This window comes from Coregonus lavaretus, assembly GCF_964263955.1.
Source record: "Coregonus lavaretus genome assembly, chromosome: 13".
In the NCBI taxonomy this organism is placed as follows: Eukaryota; Metazoa; Chordata; class Actinopteri; order Salmoniformes; family Salmonidae; genus Coregonus; species Coregonus lavaretus.
In genome coordinates, this window is record NC_140000.1 from 13,937,683 (window position 1) to 13,958,340 (window position 20,658).

Below are 20,658 nucleotides of genomic sequence, written 5' to 3' on the forward strand. Positions count from 1 at the left end.
GAAGGAGGCTTTGTTGCGAAATAGGAAGCCGATTCTAGATTTAACTTTGGATTGGAGATTATTTATGTGAGTCTGGAAGGAGAGTTTACAGTCTAACCAGACACCTAGGTATTTGTAGTTGTCCACATACTCTAGGTCAGACCCGTCAAGAGTGGTGATTCTAGTCGGGTGGGCGGGTGCCAGCAGCGTTCGATTGAAAAGCATGCATTTAGTTTTACTAGTGTTTAAGAGCAGTTGGAGGCTACTGAAGGAGTGTTGTATGGCATTGAAGCTTGTTTGGAGGTTTGTTAACACAGTGTCCAATGAAGGGCCAGATGTATACAAAATGGTGTCGTCTGCGTAGAGGTGGATCTGAGAGTCACCAGCAGCAAGAGCGACATCATTGATATACACGGAGAAAAGTGTCGGCCCAAGAATTGAACCCTGTGGCACCCCCATAGAGACTGCCATAGGTCCAGACAACAGGCCCTCCGATTTGACACACTGAACTCTATCTGAGAAGTAGTTGGTGAACCAGGCGAGGCAGTCATTTGAGAAACCAAGGCTATTTAGTCTGCCAATAAGAATGCGGTGGTTGACAGAGTCGAAAGCCTTGGCCAGGTCGATGAAGACGGCTGTACAGTACTGTCTATTATCAATCGCGGTTATAATATCGTTTAGGACCTTGAGTGTGGCTGAAGTGCACCCATGACCAGCTCGGAAACCGGATTGCATAGCGGAGAAGGTACGGTGGTATTCGAAATGGTCGGTGATCGGTTTGTTAACTTGGCTTTCAAATACTTTCGAAAGGCAGGGCAGGATGGATATAGGTCTGTAGCAGTTTGGATCTAGAGTGTCACCCCCTTTGAAGAGGGGGATGACCGCGGCAACTTTCCAATCTCTGGGGATCTCAGACGTTATGAAAGAGAGGTTGAACAGACTAGTAATAGGGGTTGCGACAATTTCGGGGGCTAGTTTTAGAAAGAAAGGGTCCAGATTGTCTAGCCCAGCTGATTTGTAGGGGTCCAGATTCTGCAGCTCTTTCAAAACGTCTGCTGTCTGAATTTGTGTGAAGGAGAAGCGGGGGGGGGCATGGGCAAGTTTCAGCGGAGGGTGCAGAGTTGGTGGCCGGGGTAGTGGTAGCCAGATGGAAAGCATGGCCAGCTGTAGCAAAATGCTTGTTGAAATTCTCGATTATTGTAGATTTATCGGTGGTGATAGTGTTTCCTAGCCTCAGTGCAGTGGGCAACTGGGAGGAAGTACTCTTATTCTCCATGGACTTTACAGTGTCCCAAAACTTTTTGGAGTTAGTGCTACAGGATGCAAATTTCTGTTTGAAAAAGTTTGCCTTTGCTTTCCTGACTGCTTGTGTATATTGGTTCCTAACTTCCCTGAAAAGTTGCATATCGCGGGGGCTATTTGATGCTAATGCTGTACGCCACAGGATGTTTTTGTGCTGGTCAAGGGCAGTCAAGTCTGAGGAGAACCAGGGGCTATATCGGTTCTTAGTTCTGTATTTTTTGAATGGGGCATGTTTATTTAAGATTGAGAGGAAATTACTTTTAAGGAACAACCAGGCATCCTCTACTGACGGAATGAGATCTATATCCATCCAGGATACCTGGGCCAGGTCAATTAGGAAGGCCTGCTCGCTAAAGTGTTTTAGGGAGCGTTTGACAGTGATGAGGGGTGGTCGTTTGACCGCGGACCCATTACGGACGCAGGCAATAAGGCAGTGATCGCTGATATCCTGGTTGAAGACAGCTGAGGTGTATTTAGAGGGTATGTTAGTCAGGATGATATCTATGAGGGTACCCATGTTTACGGATTTAGGGTTGTACCTGGTAGGTTCGTTGATAATTTGCGTGAGGTTGAGGGCATCTAGTTTGGATTGTAGGATGGCCGGGGTATTAAGCATATCCCAATTTAGGTCACCAAGCAGTACGAACTCTGAGGATAAATGGGGGGCAATCAATACACATATGGTGTCCAGGGCACATCTGGGGGCTGAGGGTGGTCTGTATATAAGGTGAATGCACCTATTTGTAAGTCGCTCTGGATAAGAGCGTCTGCTAAATGACGTAAATGTAAATGTTGGTGCGAGGAACAGGCCAGTCAGGAACTGCCTGGACCTTCCTCCTGGGGCTTGATGTTCCCCCGTCCTATGAAATACCCCAGGTACTCCACCTCCTCAAACCCCAGCTTGCATTTCTTGGGATTCACTGTCAACCCGGCTTCCTGAGCACGTCCAGTACCGCCTGGAGGCGTATCAGGTGCTCTTCCCAACCTTGGATGTGGATGATGATGTCATCCAAATAGGCTGCTGCGTACTTTTGGTGGGGTCGGAGGACTCTGTCCATCAGGTGCTGGAACGTGGGCAGGACTCCATGGAGACCGAACGGGAGGACCCGGTATTGGTGTATGCCGTCCGGTGTCGAGAATGCCTTTTTCTCCCTTGGTCAGGTCCAGGGTGCTGATGTACCGGGCCTTTCCCAACCGGTCGATGAGCTCGTCCACCCTCAGCATGGGGTAGGCATCGAACAAACTGATGTCATTCAACCCCCGGAAGTCATTGCAGAAATGCAGACTTCCATCCGGTTTGGGCACCAACACGATGGGGCTGCACCATGCGCTGTGGGACTCCTCGATGACTCCCATCCTCAGAATAGCCTCCACCTCCTGCTTCACAGCCTTTCTTCGGGCCTTTGGGATCCTGTATGGCCTCTTTTGTACCGTTTCTCCGGTCAGGGTGCAGACGTGGTGTTCAATTAGGGTCGTTCGGCCCGGCTTCTCGGAAAACACGGTGGTGTTCCGATCGATGAGCTCCCTGAGCGCTTGCTTCTGGGCCGGTTCGAGGTCATCATTGTTCGGGACCACCACCGGTCCCGTCGACGTTCCGTGTTTTGACCACAGCACGGCCAAGGCTGTCCTCACGTGGCACCTCTTCAATAGGTTCACGTGGTAAATCTGTTGGGGTTTCCGTCTCCCCGGCTGCCGTACGCGATAATTTACAGGTCCCAGCTTCTCTGTCACCTCGTAAGGCCCGTGCCATGTTGCCAGGAACGTACTTTCTGCGTGGGGATTTAAACTAGCACCTTGTCACCCAACTCTCGGGGCTGGGTAGCCCGATTGTAGACCTTGGCTTGGGCGCGCTGGGCCTTCTCTATATGTTCCCTTACCACTGACAATATGGCTTTCATCTGGTCCCTCATCGTCTCCACGTGTTCCACCAAGCTGCGTAAGGGGGTCCTCTGGGCTTCCCACACCTCCTTGGCGAGATCCTGTAGGCCGTGTGGTCTCCTCCCGTAGAGGAGCTCAAAAGGGGAAAACCCAGTGGAGACCTGGGGCACTTCACGGATCGAGAACATTAGGTGGGGTAGTAGCTGGTCCCAGTTCTTCCCGTCCCGCTCGATGACCTTCCACAGCATTTGTTTGAGCGTCTTATTGAACCGTTCAATGAGCCCATCCGTCTGCGGATGAAATAAGGAGGTCCGGATGTGCTTTATCTGTAGGAGAGCACACAAATCTTTCATTAGTCGGGACAAGAACTTGGTACCTTGGTCGGTCAGGATCCCGTTTGGAATGCCCACCCCGGCTGAAGAGGTGGAACAGCTCCCAGACGATTCCCTTGGAGACTGCCGCCGGTAGGAGAATGGCCTCGGGATATCGGGTGGCGTAATCTACTATTACCAGGATGTACCGGTGTCATTGGGCCGTTTTTACCAGGGGGCCCACTATGTCCATGGCAATGCGTTCAAATGGCACTCTGATGATTGGTAGGGAAAACAGCGGGTTCCGGAAGTGTGCTTTTGGGGCGGTGATTTGACATTCCGGGCAGCTGCAGCAATAGTCTTCCACGGCCCGCCTCAACCCGGGCGGCGATCCGTTCCTGGGTCTTCTCCATTCCCAGGTGCTCCCCCAACAATGGGTTTGGGCCAGCTGAAGAACGGTTCCGACGTACCGGCGGGGCAGCAACAGTACCTCTCAAATTTCCCCCTGTTCGTACAGCACCTGATACAACAGGTTATTTTTTATTTGGAAATGGGGGTATCTCCAGTCATTCAACCCCGGAAGAAACTGGCCATCCACCACTATCACTTGGGCCATGCCAGCTTTCAAGTTCAGATCCTCCCACTGGGCGGTCACGAACTGTCACCTCAGGGGGCTCAGGGCAGGTGTCTCAGCGGGTCCCTCGAAATTGAGGAGGGGGAGCATGGGCTCCTCCTCCAGTTGTTCACCAGGTGAGTTTGGTTTAACCCCTCGGACCCCGACTCTGGGTCCATAGACACAGGGTTAACCACCGCTTGCTACCGGGCTGTGCAGGTGACGGTTCTTCCCCGCTCTCATCGGTCACAGGCTCATACTTTTTCCCCCATCTCGACCCACCACAGTGCCGCGAACAGCGGACAATCTCGACTCCCGAGGAGGGGTACCGGCAACTCAGGTACGGCACCCACCACCATCTGGCAGTTCCCTTGTGGCGGCACGATGGTGGCCTGCCCGGTCGAATACTACTTGGTGTCGCCGTGGACACAGGAGACGGACATCTCCTCACCACGGTCGGTTGGATGGGCCAGCAGGCGCACTTGTATGAGCATTACCAAACTCCCGGAATCCAACAGAGCATGGGTGTCGTGACCGTAGATTTTCACGGGGACCATGGGTGCTGGTGGTTCGCTGTGGGCCCAACAGGACGTGACGTAGTTTACTGCGTGGCCCGGCTCATCTCCGGGGCCCGCTGATGGCATCGAATCCTCTCGACCAGGGCATTTCCATGCGAGGTGTCCCCTGGCGCCACACTCAAAACGCCTCCTTTGGTCTTCATCCACCTGGGGTCGGCGGTGGCGGGTCGACTCTACCCCGTCTGTCTCTCCGCAGGTCTGCTGTCCTTTAGGCCGGCTGACTGTTGGATTGGGGAATACGGTGGCGGGGTCGTCCTTCTGTCCCCTCCGACGGCTCCCGGACTTGGCCTGCATCCCCTTCAGCAGGGCCTCTGTATTCTGGTGCGTCTCCACGGCTCCCAAGAGGTCCTCCAAGGTCTGGGGCACGCGTAGGCTCGCCGCCCACTTAATGTCGTGAGGTAGCGCCCGTAAGAAGCGATCCATGACCACTTTGTCGATAACGGGGAAGGTGGCTAAGTCGGTTAGGAGCCATGCCCAGGCGATGCGCAGTAGGTCCCTCATCTGGGCTCGGGGGGAATCTTCGGCCACGAATCTCCAGTCATGGACCAGTTGGGCCCGATGGGCCAGGCTGTACCCGTAGCGGCTGAGTATCTCCCTCTTGAGACAGTCCTAGTTAGCCGCCTGTTCGGCATTGAGGTCATATTATACCTTTTGGGCGTCTCCGGACAGGAACGGGGCCAGCAGACTAGCCCATTTCACCTTTGACCATCCTTCCCGGAATGCTGTCCATGCGAATGTGCAGAGGTAGGTCTCGATGTCGTCATACTCTGTTAGTTTGATAAAAAATTGATTGGGATGCGATTCGGTCTGCGTTTCTCCTCGCAGCTTCCTGAAATCCTCAAGTAGGCAACACTCTGTAGACGCTGTTCTACCAGCGTTCATTCCTGAATGTCCTGTTGCACTTGTTGGGCCCGAACGAACTGAGCTATCAACTCGTCCATGCTGATACTACGCAAACGTCAACCCTGGTCTGACCACATTGTCAGAATGCCCTCATTCTCTACCACTTGTGGCAGACCAGGGGGTTTATCTACACATTTACACAGATCAGACACGGACACAAATGTGATACCTCAGTTTCAAGGGTGTTTATTTAAAACAATAAAGAAAAGGAAAAGAAACCGGATCCAGGTTACTGCCTTCTGGGCTCCAGGGAACGCTGTCTCCTCTGGTGTAGAACACCGAGCCCCTCAATTCTAGCAGACCGTGAGGATGTCTATCCGGTAGCAAACTCTCACTACCTCCAACCCTCCAGTGTGTTGCCCTCCTGGCAGCTTTATGGGCCCTGTACGGCTGGTGAGCAATCAGCCCCTTGATTACTCACCAGCCTCAATCAGCCCCAATTAGTCCTGGCCGGAGGACCCGTCGAGACCTGGCACGTCCAGCAGAGGGAGCCACCGCCGCATAATGTAGACTCCGTCTGTCACCAGGCCTCAACATGTCCCCCTGGTGGCTTGTCCGTGGTACCCACACTATATACAGTGAATATTCAGACCCCTTGACTTTTTCCACATTTTGTGACATTACAGCCTTATTCTAAAATATATTCAATTGTTTTTTTCCCTAATCAATCTACACACAATACCCCATAATGACAAAGCAAAATCACGTTTTTCAAACAACAAAAAAACACAGAAATATCAGAAGTATTCAGACCCTTTACTCAATACTTTGTTGAAGCACCTTTGGCAGCAATTACAGCCTTGAGTCTTCTTGGGTATGACGCTACAAGCTTGGCACACGTGCATTTGGGGAGTTTCTCTTTGTCAGGTTGGATGGGGAGCGTTGCTGCACAGATATTTTCAGGTCTCTCCAGAGATGTTCGATCGGGTTCAAGTCCGGGCTCTGGCTGGGCCACTCAAGGACAATCAGAGACTTATCCCGAAGACACTCCTGCGTTGTCTTGGGTGTGTGATTAGTGTCACTCTCCTTTGGAAGGTGAACCTTCGCCCCAGCCTGAGGTCCTAATTACTGTACTTTGCTCCGTTCATCTTTGCCTCGACCCTGACTAGTCTCCCAGTCCCTGCTGCTGAAAAACATCCCCACAGCACGATGCTGCCACCACCATGCTTCACCGTAGGGATGTTGCAAGGTTTCCTCCAGATGTGACGCTTGGCATTCAGGGCAAAGAGTTCAATCTTGGTTTCATCAGACCAGAGAATCTTGTTTCTCATGGTCTGAGAGTCTTTAGGTGCCTTTTGGCAAACTGCAAGCAGGCTGTCATGTGCCTTTTACTGAGGAGTGGCTTCCGTCTGGCCACTCTACCATAAAGGCCTGATTGGTGGAGTGCTGCAGAGATGGTTGTCCTACTGGAAGGTTCTCCCATCTCCACAGAGGAACTCTAAAGCTCTGTCAGAGTGACCATCAGGTTATTGGTCACCTCCCTGACCAAGGCCCTTCTCCCCCGAATGCTCAGTTTGGCCGGACGGCCAGCTCTAGGAAGAGTCTTGGTGGTTCCAAATTTCTTCCATTTAAGAATGATGGAGGCCACTGTGTTCTTGGGGACCATCAATGCTTCAGAAACGTTTTGCTACCCTTCGCCAGATCTGTGCCTCGACACAATCCTTGCACAATTGGCCCAGCGTCGTCCGGGTTTGGCCGGTGTAGGCCGTCATTGTAAATAAGAATTTGTTCTTAACTGACTTGCCTAGTTAAATAATGGTTAAATAAAATAAATAAATACAAATCCTGTCTCGGACCTCTACGGACAATTCCTTCGACCTCATGGCTTGGTTTTGCTCTGTCAACTGTGGGACCTTATATAGACAGGTGTGTGCCTTTCCAAATCATGTCCAATCAATTGAATTTACCACAGGTGGACTCCAATCAAGTTGTAGAAACATCTCAAGGATGATCAATGGAAACAGGATGCACCTGAGCTCAATTTGGGCTCCAGAGTGGCACAGCGGTCTAAGGTACTACATCTCAGTGCTTGAGGCGTCACTTCAGACCCCCTGGTTCGATTCCAGGCTGTATCACAACCGGCTGTGATTAGGAGTTCCATAGGGCAGCGCACAATTGGCCCAGCGTCTTCCGGGTTTGGCCGGTGTAGGCCGTCATTGTAAATAAGAATTTGTTCTTAACTGACTTGCCTAGTTAAATAATGGTTAAATAAAAAATATATATACACAAAATGTGAGTCTCATCGCAAAGGGTCTGAATACTTTACTTATACGTCTGCTAAATAATGTAAATGTAAATGTTATTGTGGGGTATTGTGTGTATATTGCAACAACAACAAAATAATAATAAAATAATTTAGAATAAGGCTGTAACGTAACAAAATGTGGAACAAGTAAAGGTTTCTGAATACTTTCCGAAGGCACTGTATGAGCACATAATGTTCAGAAGTGGTATCAGCCAACATTTGTGTAACAAAGAGAGTTAAACGTTTGGAGCCATGTTGAGAAGGCATCACTTACACTATAGATTATAGCCATTATAGTCCACTGACTACTTTACTTGGGGCCATTGCCACTCACAGGTATTGTCTTCAAACTATTTAACTATTTAGCAGTCTTATGGCTTGGGGGTAGAAGCTGTTTATGCGACAAAGACGCATAAAGACAAATAAACTTGATCAAGGAATGAAGAAAAATCTACACATTAAGGCCCTGCCCATGATTCAACACTGCTGAATGGACAACGCCTCGGTACAGGTAGGCATAGTGGAGCTCTGTGGGGTGTGGCTAAATGGACAGCATCTCTGTCTAGTAGCCAGCTAGAATTCGGCTATTCAGTTTGTGGGCAATTATATATTTTCTGGGCACAGTTGAGTAGCCTAAAATGCTTATATGAAAATCATAACTGGCACGCAGATCTTTAGAAATTGTAGGGTCAATTGTAAATTGTCACTCATATGAAAAAGGTTGCAGACCCCATGCTATAGGCTATATGAGGTCACCGTTGTGGAACGGCGCATACAGTTAGTGTACTATGGCAGGGTCATTGTCCCGTGCGCTTCCCACCACAATTGTTGCTCTGCATTCAGAGATGATCCTTATTAGTCCCCTGTAGCTCAGTTGGTAGAGCATGGCGCTTGCAACGCCAGGGTTGTGGGTTCGTTTCCCACGGGGGGAAGGTATGAAAAATGTATGCACTCACTAACTGTAAGTCGCTCTGGACAAGAGCGTCTGCTAAATGACTAAAATGTAAAATAATGTGTGCACCCAGCACATTTTTGTATTTGCCTGTGTACATTATTCGACAGTGATGGGAAACATCACAAATATTGAAGCATTGCATCAACAAGTTGTTTCTGAGAATATTGAAATGTATCGACGAACAAGACTGCTCCGAGAATACTAATATTGCAACATAGTAGCTAAGCTGCCTGATATTATTGTGTTGCCTAAGCAGCATCTGTGGGGCTCATTATAGATCCAAGATGGCGTAGCAGTGCGGTCGTGTACTCTGTGTGTGTGTCCGTGTAAATAGCCAGTTTTTTGTATTTTTCATACATATTTCCCTATCACACTTTTCATCCTTCTACTAAATATACTTTCCTGCAACCCGCCTCACTCAATGTGGAACGGATTCTATTATTGACTTACCTTTTATCTCCAGTTGAAACTAGCTAGCCAGCTAACTAGCTACTTGCTATTAGCCACCGTTAGCGGTTCTCACCCAGAACATCGGATTTTCTGCTGGAATAACTGAATCACTGGACATTAACACCGGATCACAACTAGCTAGCCGCAACCGAATGGATGTTGCTGTTGGCTAATCACCACTGCCCCCGAAGCAAGCACCAGTTAGCCTTGAGCTAGCCTTGAGCCAGGCCCATATCCCGGCTATCTACCTCTCTGTCTACCGGACGGGAGTAGCCAGCTAACTAGCTACTTGCTATTAGCCACCGTTAGCAGTTTTTCACCATTGTCCGTGGCCTACACTACCTACCAGCCAGCTCTAGCCTGGACTATTATCGGCCAGTCTGCACTGTCTGCACAGTTCGTTATTGACCCAGAACACATCGGTTTTCTGCCGGAATCACTGAATCCCTGGACCTTTAACACCGGATCATCGCAACTAGCTAGCTGCAACCAAATGGATGTTGTTGTTGGCTAATCAGCCTTGAGCTAGCCTCGAGTCAGGCCCATCTCCCGGCTTTCTACCTCTATGTCAACCGGACGGGACCTCCTAGAGTCGACACGGAGCCCCGCCGATCCATCACGACTGGTCTGCCGACGTAATCATCTGTGGTTTCAACAGGCTTCCCGTTGCGACCACCACGAAGATCCATCTGCTAGCCCCGGCCCGCTAGCACACGCAAACAACAGCCATGCTTCCTGCTAGCCTGTGCTGTAGCACCAATTCGAACTGCTCTCGGACTCACATATTGCTGTTCACTGGACCTTATCATCACTCAGCTGCACAAGGGATGCCTGCTGGACTGTTCCTTTACACGGTACCCTGTCCTGTTTATCTGTTTAGCCTCAGCCCAAACTTTCATCGCAATTACCAGTTGTTGTCTTAGCTCTCCCGAATAACCCCTGTGACTGCTTTATGCCTCTCTCCAATGTCAATATGCCTTGCCTATTGCTGTTCCAGTTAGTTCTTATTATATAATTTCACTGTAGACCCCCAAGTCCCTCTCAAACTGCCTCAAATAGCTCCTTTGTTCCACCCCCCATACACGTGGAGACCGGTTCAATCGGTGCCTCCAGTGATGCTATCTCTTTCATTGTGACCCAACGCTTAGGTTTACCTCCACTGTACTCATATCCTTCCATATCCTTGTCTGTACATAATGCCCTGAATCTATTCTACAACGCCCGGAAATCTGCCCCCTTTATTCTCTGTACCCAACGCACTAGAAGACCAGTTCTTAAAGCCTTTAGCCGTATCCTTATTCTAGTCCTCCTCTGTTCCTCTGGTGATGTAGAGGTTAACCCAGGCCCTGCAGCCCCCAGTATCACTCCTACTCCCCAGGAGCTATCATTTGTTGACTTCTGTAACCGTAAAAGCATTGGTTTTTTGCACATTAACATCAGAAGCCTCCTCCGTAAGTTTGAGTTATTCACTGCGTTAGCACACTCCGCCAACCCTGATGTTCTAGCAGTGTCTGAATCCTGGCTTAGGAAGGCCACCAAAAATTCAGAAATGTCCATCCCCAACTACAACATTTTCCATCTAGATAGAACTGCCAGAGGGGGTGGAGTTGCAATCTACTGTAGAGATAGCCTGCAGAGCTCTATCATACTATCCAGGTCTGTGCCGAAACAGTTTGAGCTTCTACTTCTAAAAATCCACCTTTCCAGAAATAAGTCTCTCACTGTTGCCGCTTGCTACAGACCACCCTCAGCCCCCAGCTGTGCCCTGGACACCATATGTGAATTGATTGCCCCTCATCTATCCTCAGAGTTCATACTGCTTGGTGACCTAAACTGGGATATGCTTAACACCCCGGCCATCCTACAATCCAAACGATGCCCTCAATCTCACCCTTTTTTTTTTTTTTTTTTTGTCTTTTTTTTTTTTTTTTTTTTCACCTTTATTTAACCAGGTAAGCCAGTTGAGAACAGGTTCTCATTTACAACTGCGACCTGGCCAAGATAAAGCAAAGCAGTGCAATAAAAACAACACAGAGTTACATATGGGGTAAAAAACATTAAGTCAAAAATACAACAGAAAATATATATACAGTGTGTGCAAATGTAGCAAGTTATGGAGGTAAGGCAATAAATAGGCTATAGTGCAGAATAATTACAATAGTATTAACACTGGAATGCTAGATGTGCAAGAGATTATGTGCAAATAGAGATACTGGGGTGCAAAAGAGCAAAATAAATAACAATATAGGGATGAGGTAGTTGGGTGGGCTAATTTCAGATGGGCTGTGTACAGGTGCAGTGATCGGTAAGGTGCTCTGACAACTGATGCTTAAAGTTATTGAGGGAGATAAGAGTCTCCAGCTTCAGAGATTTTTTGTGGGTGCTGCTATGGTGACCAATGAGCTAAGATAAGGCGGGGATTTGCCTAGCAGTGATTTATAGATGGCCTGGAGCCAGTGGGTTTGACGACGAACATGTAGTGAGGACCAGCCAACAAGAGCGTACAGGTCACAGTGGTGGGTAGTGTATGGGGCTTTGGAGACAAAACGGATGGCACTGTGATAGACTACATCCAATTTGCTGAGTAGAGTGTTGGAGGCTATTTTGTAAATGACATCGCCGAAGTCAAGGATCGGTAGGATAGTCAGTTTTACGAGGGCATGTTTGGCAGCATGAGTGAAGGAGGCTTTGTTGCGAAATAGGAAGCCGATTCTAGATTTAACTTTGGATTGGAGATTCTTTATGTGAGTCTGGAAGTTGAGTTTACAGTCTACCCAGACACCTAGGTATTTGTAGTTGTCCACATACTCTAGGTCAGACCCGTCGAGAGTGGTGATTCTAGTCGGGTGGGCGGGTGCCAGCAGCGTTCGATTGAAAAGCATGCATTTAGTTTTACTAGTGTTTAAGAGCAGTTGGAGGCTACTGAAGGATTGTTGTATGGCATTGAAGCTCGTTTGGAGGTTTGTTAACACAGTGTCCAATGAAGGGCCAGATGTATACAAAATGGTGTCGTCTGCGTAGAGGTGGATCTGAGAGTCACCAGCAGCAAGAGCGACATCATTGATATACACGGAGAAAAGTGTCGGCCCAAGAATTGAACCCTGTGGCACCCCCATAGAGACTGCCATAGGTCCAGACAACAGGCCCTCCGATTTGACACACTGAACTCTATCTGAGAAGTAGTTGGTGAACCAGGCGAGGCAGTCATTTGAGAAACCAAGGCTATTTAGTCTGCCAATAAGAATGCAGTGGTTGACAGAGTCGAAAGCCTTGGCCAGGTCGATGAAGACGGCTGCACAGTACTGTCTATTATCAATCGCGGTTATAATATCGTTTAGGACCTTGAGCGTGGCTGAAGTGCACCCGTGACCAGCTCGGAAACCGGATTGCATAGCGGAGAAGGTACGGTGGTATTCGAAATGGTCGATGATCTGTTTGTTAACTTGGCTTTCGAATACTTTCGAAAGGCAGGGCAGGATGGATATAGGTCTGTAGCAGTTTGGATCAAGAGTGTCACCCCCTTTGAAGAGGGGGATGACCGCGGCAGCTTTCCAATCTCTGGGGATCTCAGACGTTATGAAAGAGAGGTTGAACAGACTAGTAATAGGGGTAGCGACAATTTCGGCGGCTAGTTTTAGAAAGAAACGGGTCCAGATTGTCTAGCCCAGCTGATTTGTAGGGGTCCAGATTTTGCAGCGCTTTCAAAATCATCAGCTGTCTGAATTTGTGTGAAGGAGAAGCGGGGGCGGCATGGGCAAGTTGCAGCAGAGGGTGCAGAGTTGTGAGCTAATGTTAGCTAATGCTCAATCACCTCAGCAGCTAATCTTAACCTGGATAGCACTGTGAATTTAGCTAACTAATAACTCACTGTACAGCTGATGTGGAGGACATGGGTGGAAGGACCACAACAAACATTCTTCTTTCCATGATGTTTATTGTACACAAACAACACAAGCCGCAGGGTGGGGACCTTGCCTGGTGTCGAGGGCAGTGACCTCGGCGCCAGCAGCAGGGTGCATCCTTGGAGATCTCACCGTCGCTGGGCTCAACATTGCTGGGGCGCTGGGGTCACCATTGCTGGGGGGTTCACCGTTGCTGGTTGCATGTTGCTGGGGGGCTCACCACAGATGAGGTCACTGTTCTGGGGTCACCACCGCTGGGCTGGTCACTGGAGGGCTCACTGTCGCTGGGGACAACGTTGCCGTGGGCAGCACTAGCACTTCTCTGGCTTTGCTGCTAGGACTGGGTAGCTGCTATCAGGTCCCATATCCTCTCAATCTTCTCCAGGTATGCTGGAAGCCAAGCAGGGACGCGCTCAACTTCACATACCATTTTGGAAAGAAAATGAAAAAATGAAAAAATACCACTATCCAATTGAGAATCTGTGGTATGACTTAAAGATTGCTGTACACCAGTGGAACCCATCCAACTTGAAGGAGCTGGAGCAGTTTTTCCTTGAAGAATGGGCAAAAATCCCAGTGGCTAGATGTGCCAAGCTTATAGAGATACCCCAAGAGACTTGCAGCTGTAATTGCTGCAAAATATGGCTCTACAAAGTATTGACTTTGGGGGGGGGTGAATAGTTATGCACGCTCAAGTTTTCATTTTTTTTGGTCTTATTTCTTGTTTGTTTCACAATAAAACATATTTTGCATCTTCAAAGTGGTAGGCATGTTGTGTAAATCAAATGATACAATCCCCCCCCAAAATCTATTTTAATTCCAGGTTGTAAGGCAACAAAATAGAAAAAATGCCAAGGGGGTGAATACTTTCGCAAGCCACTGTAACTAATAACTCACTGTACAGCTCATGTGGAGGACGTGGGTGGAGGTACCACAACAAACCTTCTTTCCGTGCTGTTTATTGTACACAAACGACACACGTTTAAGGACTGACTAGCTCCAGCACAGAACAATCTGTGTTCTATGCAGGGGCCATACCATACATCAAGTCAACTGCCCCAAAATGACAGTAACACAGGGTTGGTAGGTCAAGCAAAAACTTGTACAACCCAATGACCACTCAAAACCCGCCCAAAAGCCTGAAAACTACCCCATTTTCTTTTTGTCACAGCAATAGAGGAGTTGCCATATTTATACAATAAACCCTTTCTCCATAACTTTATCGTGCCAATTAAGAAGGAATATCATAGTAACTTGTAACAGCATTAGAAGCTAAATTCAGGTTTCCTCAAAATAATAATTATTGCAAGCTATGACATGACCTAATAAAGGAATTTGAATATGTGGCAAGACAAAAGATAGTGTGCCCTTATTAAACTCGCCAGATCATTTTCCATCAATGGATGTTTATTTAACTCGTTTGACTGCTATGATTAAGCAATAAGGCACAAGGGGGTATGTATGGATATGGCCAATATACACTGCTCAAAAAAATAAAGGGAACACTTAAACAACACAATGTAACTCCAAGTCAATCACACTTCTGTGAAATCAAACTGTCCACTTAGGAAGCAACACTGATTGACAATAAATGTCACATGCTGTTGTGCAAATGGAATAGACAACAGGTGGAAATTATAGGCAATTAGCAAGACACCCCCAATAAAGGACTGGTTTTGCAGGTGGTGACCACAGACTACTTCTCAGTTTCTATGCTTCCTGGCTGATGTTTTTGTCACTTTTGAATGCTGGCGGTGCTTTCACTCTAGTGGTAGCATGAGACGGAGTCTACAACCCACACAAGTGGCTCAGGTAGTGCAGCTCATCCAGGATGGCACATCAATGCGAGCTGTGGCAAGAAGGTTTGCTGTGTCTGTCAGCGTAGTGTCCAGAGCATGGAGGCGCTACCAGGAGACAGGCCAGTACATCAGGAGACGTGGTGGAGGCCGTAGGAGGGCAACAACACAGCAGCAGGACTGCTACCTCCGCCTTTGTGCAAGGAGGAGCAGGAGGAGCACTGCCAGAGCCCTGCAAAATGACCTCCAGCAGGCCACAAATGTGCATGTGTCTGCTCAAATGGTCAGAAACAGACTCCATGAGGGTGGTATGAGGGCCCGACGTCCACAGGTGGGGGTTGTGCTTACAGCCCAACACCGTGCAGGACGTTTGGCATTTGCCAGAGAACACCAAGATTCGCCACTGGCGCCCTGTGCTCTTCACAGATGAAAGCAGGTTCACACTGAGCACGTGACAGAGTCTGGAGATGCCGTGGAGAACGTTCTGCTGCCTGCAACATCCTCCAGCATGACCGGTTTGGCGGTGGGTCAGTCATGGTGTGGGGTGGCATTTCTTTGGGGGGCCGCACAGCCCTCCATGTGCTCGCCAGAGGTAGCCTGACTGCCATTAGGTACCGAGATGAGATCCTCAGACCCCTTGTGAGACCATATGCTGGTGCGGTTGGCCCTGGGTTCCTCCTAATGCAAGACAATGCTAGACCTCATGTGGCTTGAGTGTGTCAGCAGTTCCTGCAAGAGGAAGGCATTGATGCTATGGACTGGCCCGCCCGTTCCCCAGACCTGAATCCAATTGAGCATCTGGGACATCATGTCTCACTCCATCCACCAACGCCACGTTGCGCAACAGACTGTCCAGGAGTTGGCGGATGCTTTAGTCCAGGTCTGGGAGGAGATCCCTCAGGAGACCATCCGCCACCTCATCAGGAGCATGCCCAGGCGTTGTAGGGAGGTCATACAGGCACGTGGAGGCCACACACACTACTGAGCCTCATTTTGACTTCTTTTAAGGACATTACATCAAAGTTGGATCAGCCTGTAGTGTGGTTTTCCACTTTAATTTTGAGGGTGACTCCAAATCCAGACCTACATGGGTTGATCATTTTGATTTCCATTGATAATTTTTGTGTGATTTTGTTGTCAGCACATTCAACTATGTAAAGAAAAAAGTATTTAATAAGATTATTTAATTCATTCAGATCTAGGATGTGTTATTTTAGTGTTCCCTTTATTTTTTTGAGCAGTGTATATTGTTTTGTCATCTTCACAAATCAACTGCATTATACTTAAAAAAACACTTCAACTTCAACCAGTAAAAAGGCTTTTTGGCTAGCTTCTGCTACAGCCGATATCAATGAGCGTTAGCCTTCTAGCTAACAACTGCTGCACCAAAATAGTTATTTAACAACGATCACAACCTAAAATAATCGTAGCAAATGTTCTAGCAAGAATCAAAGCATCATTGTAAGCGTATGAGAACCCCAAATAGTTATTTTGTTTAGAAGTAATAAAAACATAAATCCACGTTGCGCGCATCTGTGCGTGACGTCAGTGTGTTGTGTGCTGAAAAGGGTCTATTGTACTTCAAACTATGTGTAGGCAGTTTGCTTAGGATTCAAACCTTCTCAAACAGCCTAATTCATACTCCCCCCCCCCCCCCCCTTTTTTTGGTTGAGATGTGTGTTGACTACCTCCAATATAGTTCATTTGCGAATTTTCAGAAATTGGTGTCATATTGGCTTAGTTATGGTGATAGGGAGATTTGAATTTAACACTGAGCTTCATCCAATCCCTATAATAGACGTGACTATCATCGCATCTATAATGGTCACAGCACAGATCATGATACAGGATGTGAAAGACTTGATCACACGTACATTGTTTGAAGGAAATCGTGAATTGCAATGCATATGACAAAAAGTTATATTTAATAATGTGGTTTTAGTGCTACTGACTGAGTGTGAGTAATAGCCCTGACTAAAGTTAACGTGGCGGAATGGTACAGTAACAATCTTATAAGATTTTATACTAATTTCAAGAGATTTCACCTTCAGCTTCTGAAAACCTTTGAGTTTTGCAATGTGGAAAACATAATCAAAATAAATATTCTCAAAAACATTACATTTAATGCTTCCCTCAAGGGAAGAGTTAAATCACCCCACCGTCAGTCAGAGACAAAATATGGGAAGTCCTGATAGCAAAAATAAAGAAATCACGTTATATGTGAAATGGGAAGTGTGAGCAGGATGGTAATATTTCCTTTATATGTCAATGCCATTAGTCTCTGAAGGAGAGTGGTTAACTGACAAGAGAAAGAAAGATCCTGCTAAGCAAGTAAGTGATTGTCTTTTAGACAGTAAAAGTATCATATGCAATGCTAACATTCTAGTGATAATCAAATGTTTCTTATTCCCTCAGGTCCTGTACAAAGAGGAGGGGATGCGGAGTGAAGCATTACCGTGGCCTTTTCTTATTCATTGCATTTGGCTTGGAGGTAGGATACAAATATAGATGTATACAGTATAAAATATTGTATTTATTTATTCAGTTTTACACAAGAAAATAGAAAACTATGTGAGGAGAGTTAAAAAGAGAAGTGAAAAGTGCATGTGCAGGGGAGGGCACCTCCCCCTTTCAAATATTAATAGAACAAAATGAACAATAAAATGGCATCTTGATTTGTTCAAATCAACCCCTGTGACTTATACTCATATTCCTTGACTGTGTCCAACACCTCTTACTAACATTTCCCCCACTGCGATTTGAGTGATGGGAGTTGATGCCTCGTCATGGACTGCTGAGGTGCCCAGCTCAGTATCTGGCCTGCAGGGCTCGTGCATCGTGATTCCCTGCTCATTCAACTACCCAGAACCAGAGGAGAAGCCTTCTGAATTCACTGGCATCTGGTTCAAAGACACCAATGATGTTATATACCACCCAGACGGTTCCAAAGTATTCAAAGACTACAAGGGTCGTACAGAGCTGGTGGGAGACCTCCGGCAGAAGAACTGCTCACTCAGAATCCACCCGCTCCATCGCAGTGACAAAGGACCCTTTTATTTCAGGATTGAAATAGAAGACCATAAAAAGTATTCCTACATACGTGACACAGTCTCCATTGCAGTGACCAGTAAGTTCCCTTGGGAAGAATTGACAAGAAAATTTCAATTTATGTAGTAGAGTATCCCATTATTTACCCTATTGATAGCTATAGCTTCTTCTAGATTACAATTATAGTGCTGAAAGGACAGACCCAAGAACTAGTGGATGCACACCTCAAAAGAACTGCAATAACTGTTTTCTTCTCTTTGCTGATTTCAGGCTCTCCAGATCCCCCCTCTCTGTCAGTGAGGGAGGAGGTGAAAGTGGGGGAGGAGGTATCTGCCTCCTGCTCTGTGTCTCACTCCTGCCCATCTGATCCCCCTCTCCTCACCTGGAGCCATTCTGGAACACCCAGTGTCCAATCACAGCAGCTGACCAACGGCCAGTGGGAAGTGACATCATCCCTGACCTTTACCCCCAGCATCACTGATCACAACCAGTCTCTTGTCTGCACAGCAGCGTACATGGGAGGGAAGACAGTGAAAAGGTCCAAAATACTCAATGTCAAATGTAAGTGGACCACACCTGTGTGTTAATAACACTGGAAGATTTACACTTTGATTTCTGTGAAAACAGAATGCTTCTGTGCATATGACAAAAGTGAAACAATACATTAAATTGAACTAATTTGAAAAGGAATCATGAACTTTGTCCAGATCCTGGATTTGGCATACTTCACTTTTTAAATTGAAATAGATTTAGCATGTGATTGATACACTGAATCTGTCCTAAGATCTGTATTACATAGTAATATCATTCTTACTAATGTTGATATTTATAGATGCCCCAGTGGATGTGAAGGTTGAGGGAGTGTCCAGTGTGAAGGAGGGAGACTCTGTAGAGCTGAGATGCTCCAGTGACAGTAACCCTGCTGCCCACAGCTACCGCTGGCACAACAGCAGAGGGCCTCTGCCCACCACGGGACCTACCATCACACTGGAGAATGTGACCAGACTCACTGAAACCCTCTTCTGCACTGCCATCAACACAGAGGGACGAGGCCAATCCAGCCCACTGAAACTAAATGTAGAGTGTAAGTAGATGCCGATGTTCTGTCAATAAGGATCATGTCCTTTCTGTGTATATAATATGAAGACAATACTCTTCAGGATGTAGCACTACATGTTCAGTTGAAACCAAAATGTTTATCATTCTCATCCCAGACCCCCCTGAGGTCAAAGTGGGCTCTGCATGCACATTAGACATCTCCATGGTAACCTGTCTGTGCATTGTGGATTCGGAGCCCCCCGGCACTGTGGAGTGGTCTCTTCCAGCAGGACCCCTGCCCAGTACCAGGGTGGAGAGGCATGGGTCAGTTACCATGGTGACCCTACAGAGGGCACTAGGCTTCTCAGAGACCGTCCACTGCAATGCCAGAAACACACAGGGCAATGCCACCTTGTCCTTCACTGTGTCCACAAATGGTAAGGGAAACAGTGGGGAAAAGTGTATCATAAATGAAGTTTTATATACTATATTTACATCATAAAGGATATTATGGGTACATTAATAAATCATAATTATTTGTTTTTGGACAGATAAGATGTTGATGCTGTACGTTTCAATTGGTATTGCTGCATTAGTGGTGGTAGTAATACTAATTCCCATGTCAGCTTGCCTGTTGACCAAGAATGGGTAAGTTGCTCTTTTTGTTTTTGGAGGGAGTTACATGGATTTGTATTTGTTTTTAGCTGTTTTGTTCTGTTTTGATAACTTCGCATTATTTTTCTCAACTGTAGGAGTTGTCGTAGTGACCAGCCAGTAACCAGCAAGCAGGACATGGATACAGCCAAGGGTGCTTTTTTAGATCCCTCAACATCAAGGTATTTTTCTACAGGCTGTTCTATCTGTGATCATAATGTATACATCCTGCTGAGTTGCTAAAGACCATTAGCCTACATTCACTCTTGTTGTGTCATATGAAGAGAATGCATCACATAGTGGCCCTAACTCTATCCACAGGAAAGAGCAGAAAGACTCCAGCAGTGAAATCCACACAAACTACTACACCAACGATCACCTATATGGCAACATGGAGGTATGTACTGTAGGCCTACTGCAGACATTTACAGTAGATATCTGAGAAGAACTTTGCTCTAAATACAAAGGATTAAAAAAACAATACAGGTGTTGTTGATGATGATGATGATGATGATACGATATCTCTGATCTGGTTTCCTGTAGGCTGAAGAGGATGGCGACCCATACGAGAGTGTTGGTGGAGACGATGCAGTCTATGCCAACTTTTGAACACAATAGGAAGCATGTGGGAGTCTGGCTCAGAGGCCATGGTACTCAGTCTGTCAAGGTTTCCAGTTTAACATTAACATTTTAACCCAATGTAGCAGAGCTGGCGACTGCTTATATTTGTTAGCTTTATGGTTCTTGTGGCTAAAGAATATGGTACATTCTTATTTGTGTTGTGGCTTTGTGTTATGGCTTTTACAGTACAAAAAAAAAAGGGCTAATGCTTGGGTAATTCAGGCTCTTTGGTATCACATACACTTATGTCAGTCTCATTATGACTGCAGAACTGTGTGCAAACTTCACCTTTAATTACAGAACACAACATAACACATTAACTGGCATGACAATCCGTCTCATTAGTCAAAATGCATTTTTATTGTACTTGACACATACCAAAAGC

The 20,658-nt window shown here is 47.1% G+C and overlaps 1 protein-coding gene across 1 annotated transcript; it reads left to right on the forward strand.

Moving 5' to 3' along the window:
- Positions 1 to 19,152: 19,152 nt before the first annotated feature.
- Positions 19,153 to 20,261, forward strand: LOC311139371 (uncharacterized protein; the record flags this gene model as incomplete). The annotated part of the gene is made up of 5 exons (XM_084174240.1): positions 19,153 to 19,435; positions 19,550 to 19,646; positions 19,751 to 19,834; positions 19,974 to 20,049; positions 20,196 to 20,261. The coding sequence occupies 5 exons, from the start codon at positions 19,153 to 19,155 to the stop codon at positions 20,259 to 20,261; spliced, it is 606 nt and encodes a 201-aa protein (XP_084030366.1).
- Between the last annotated feature and the right edge of the window lie 397 nt (positions 20,262 to 20,658).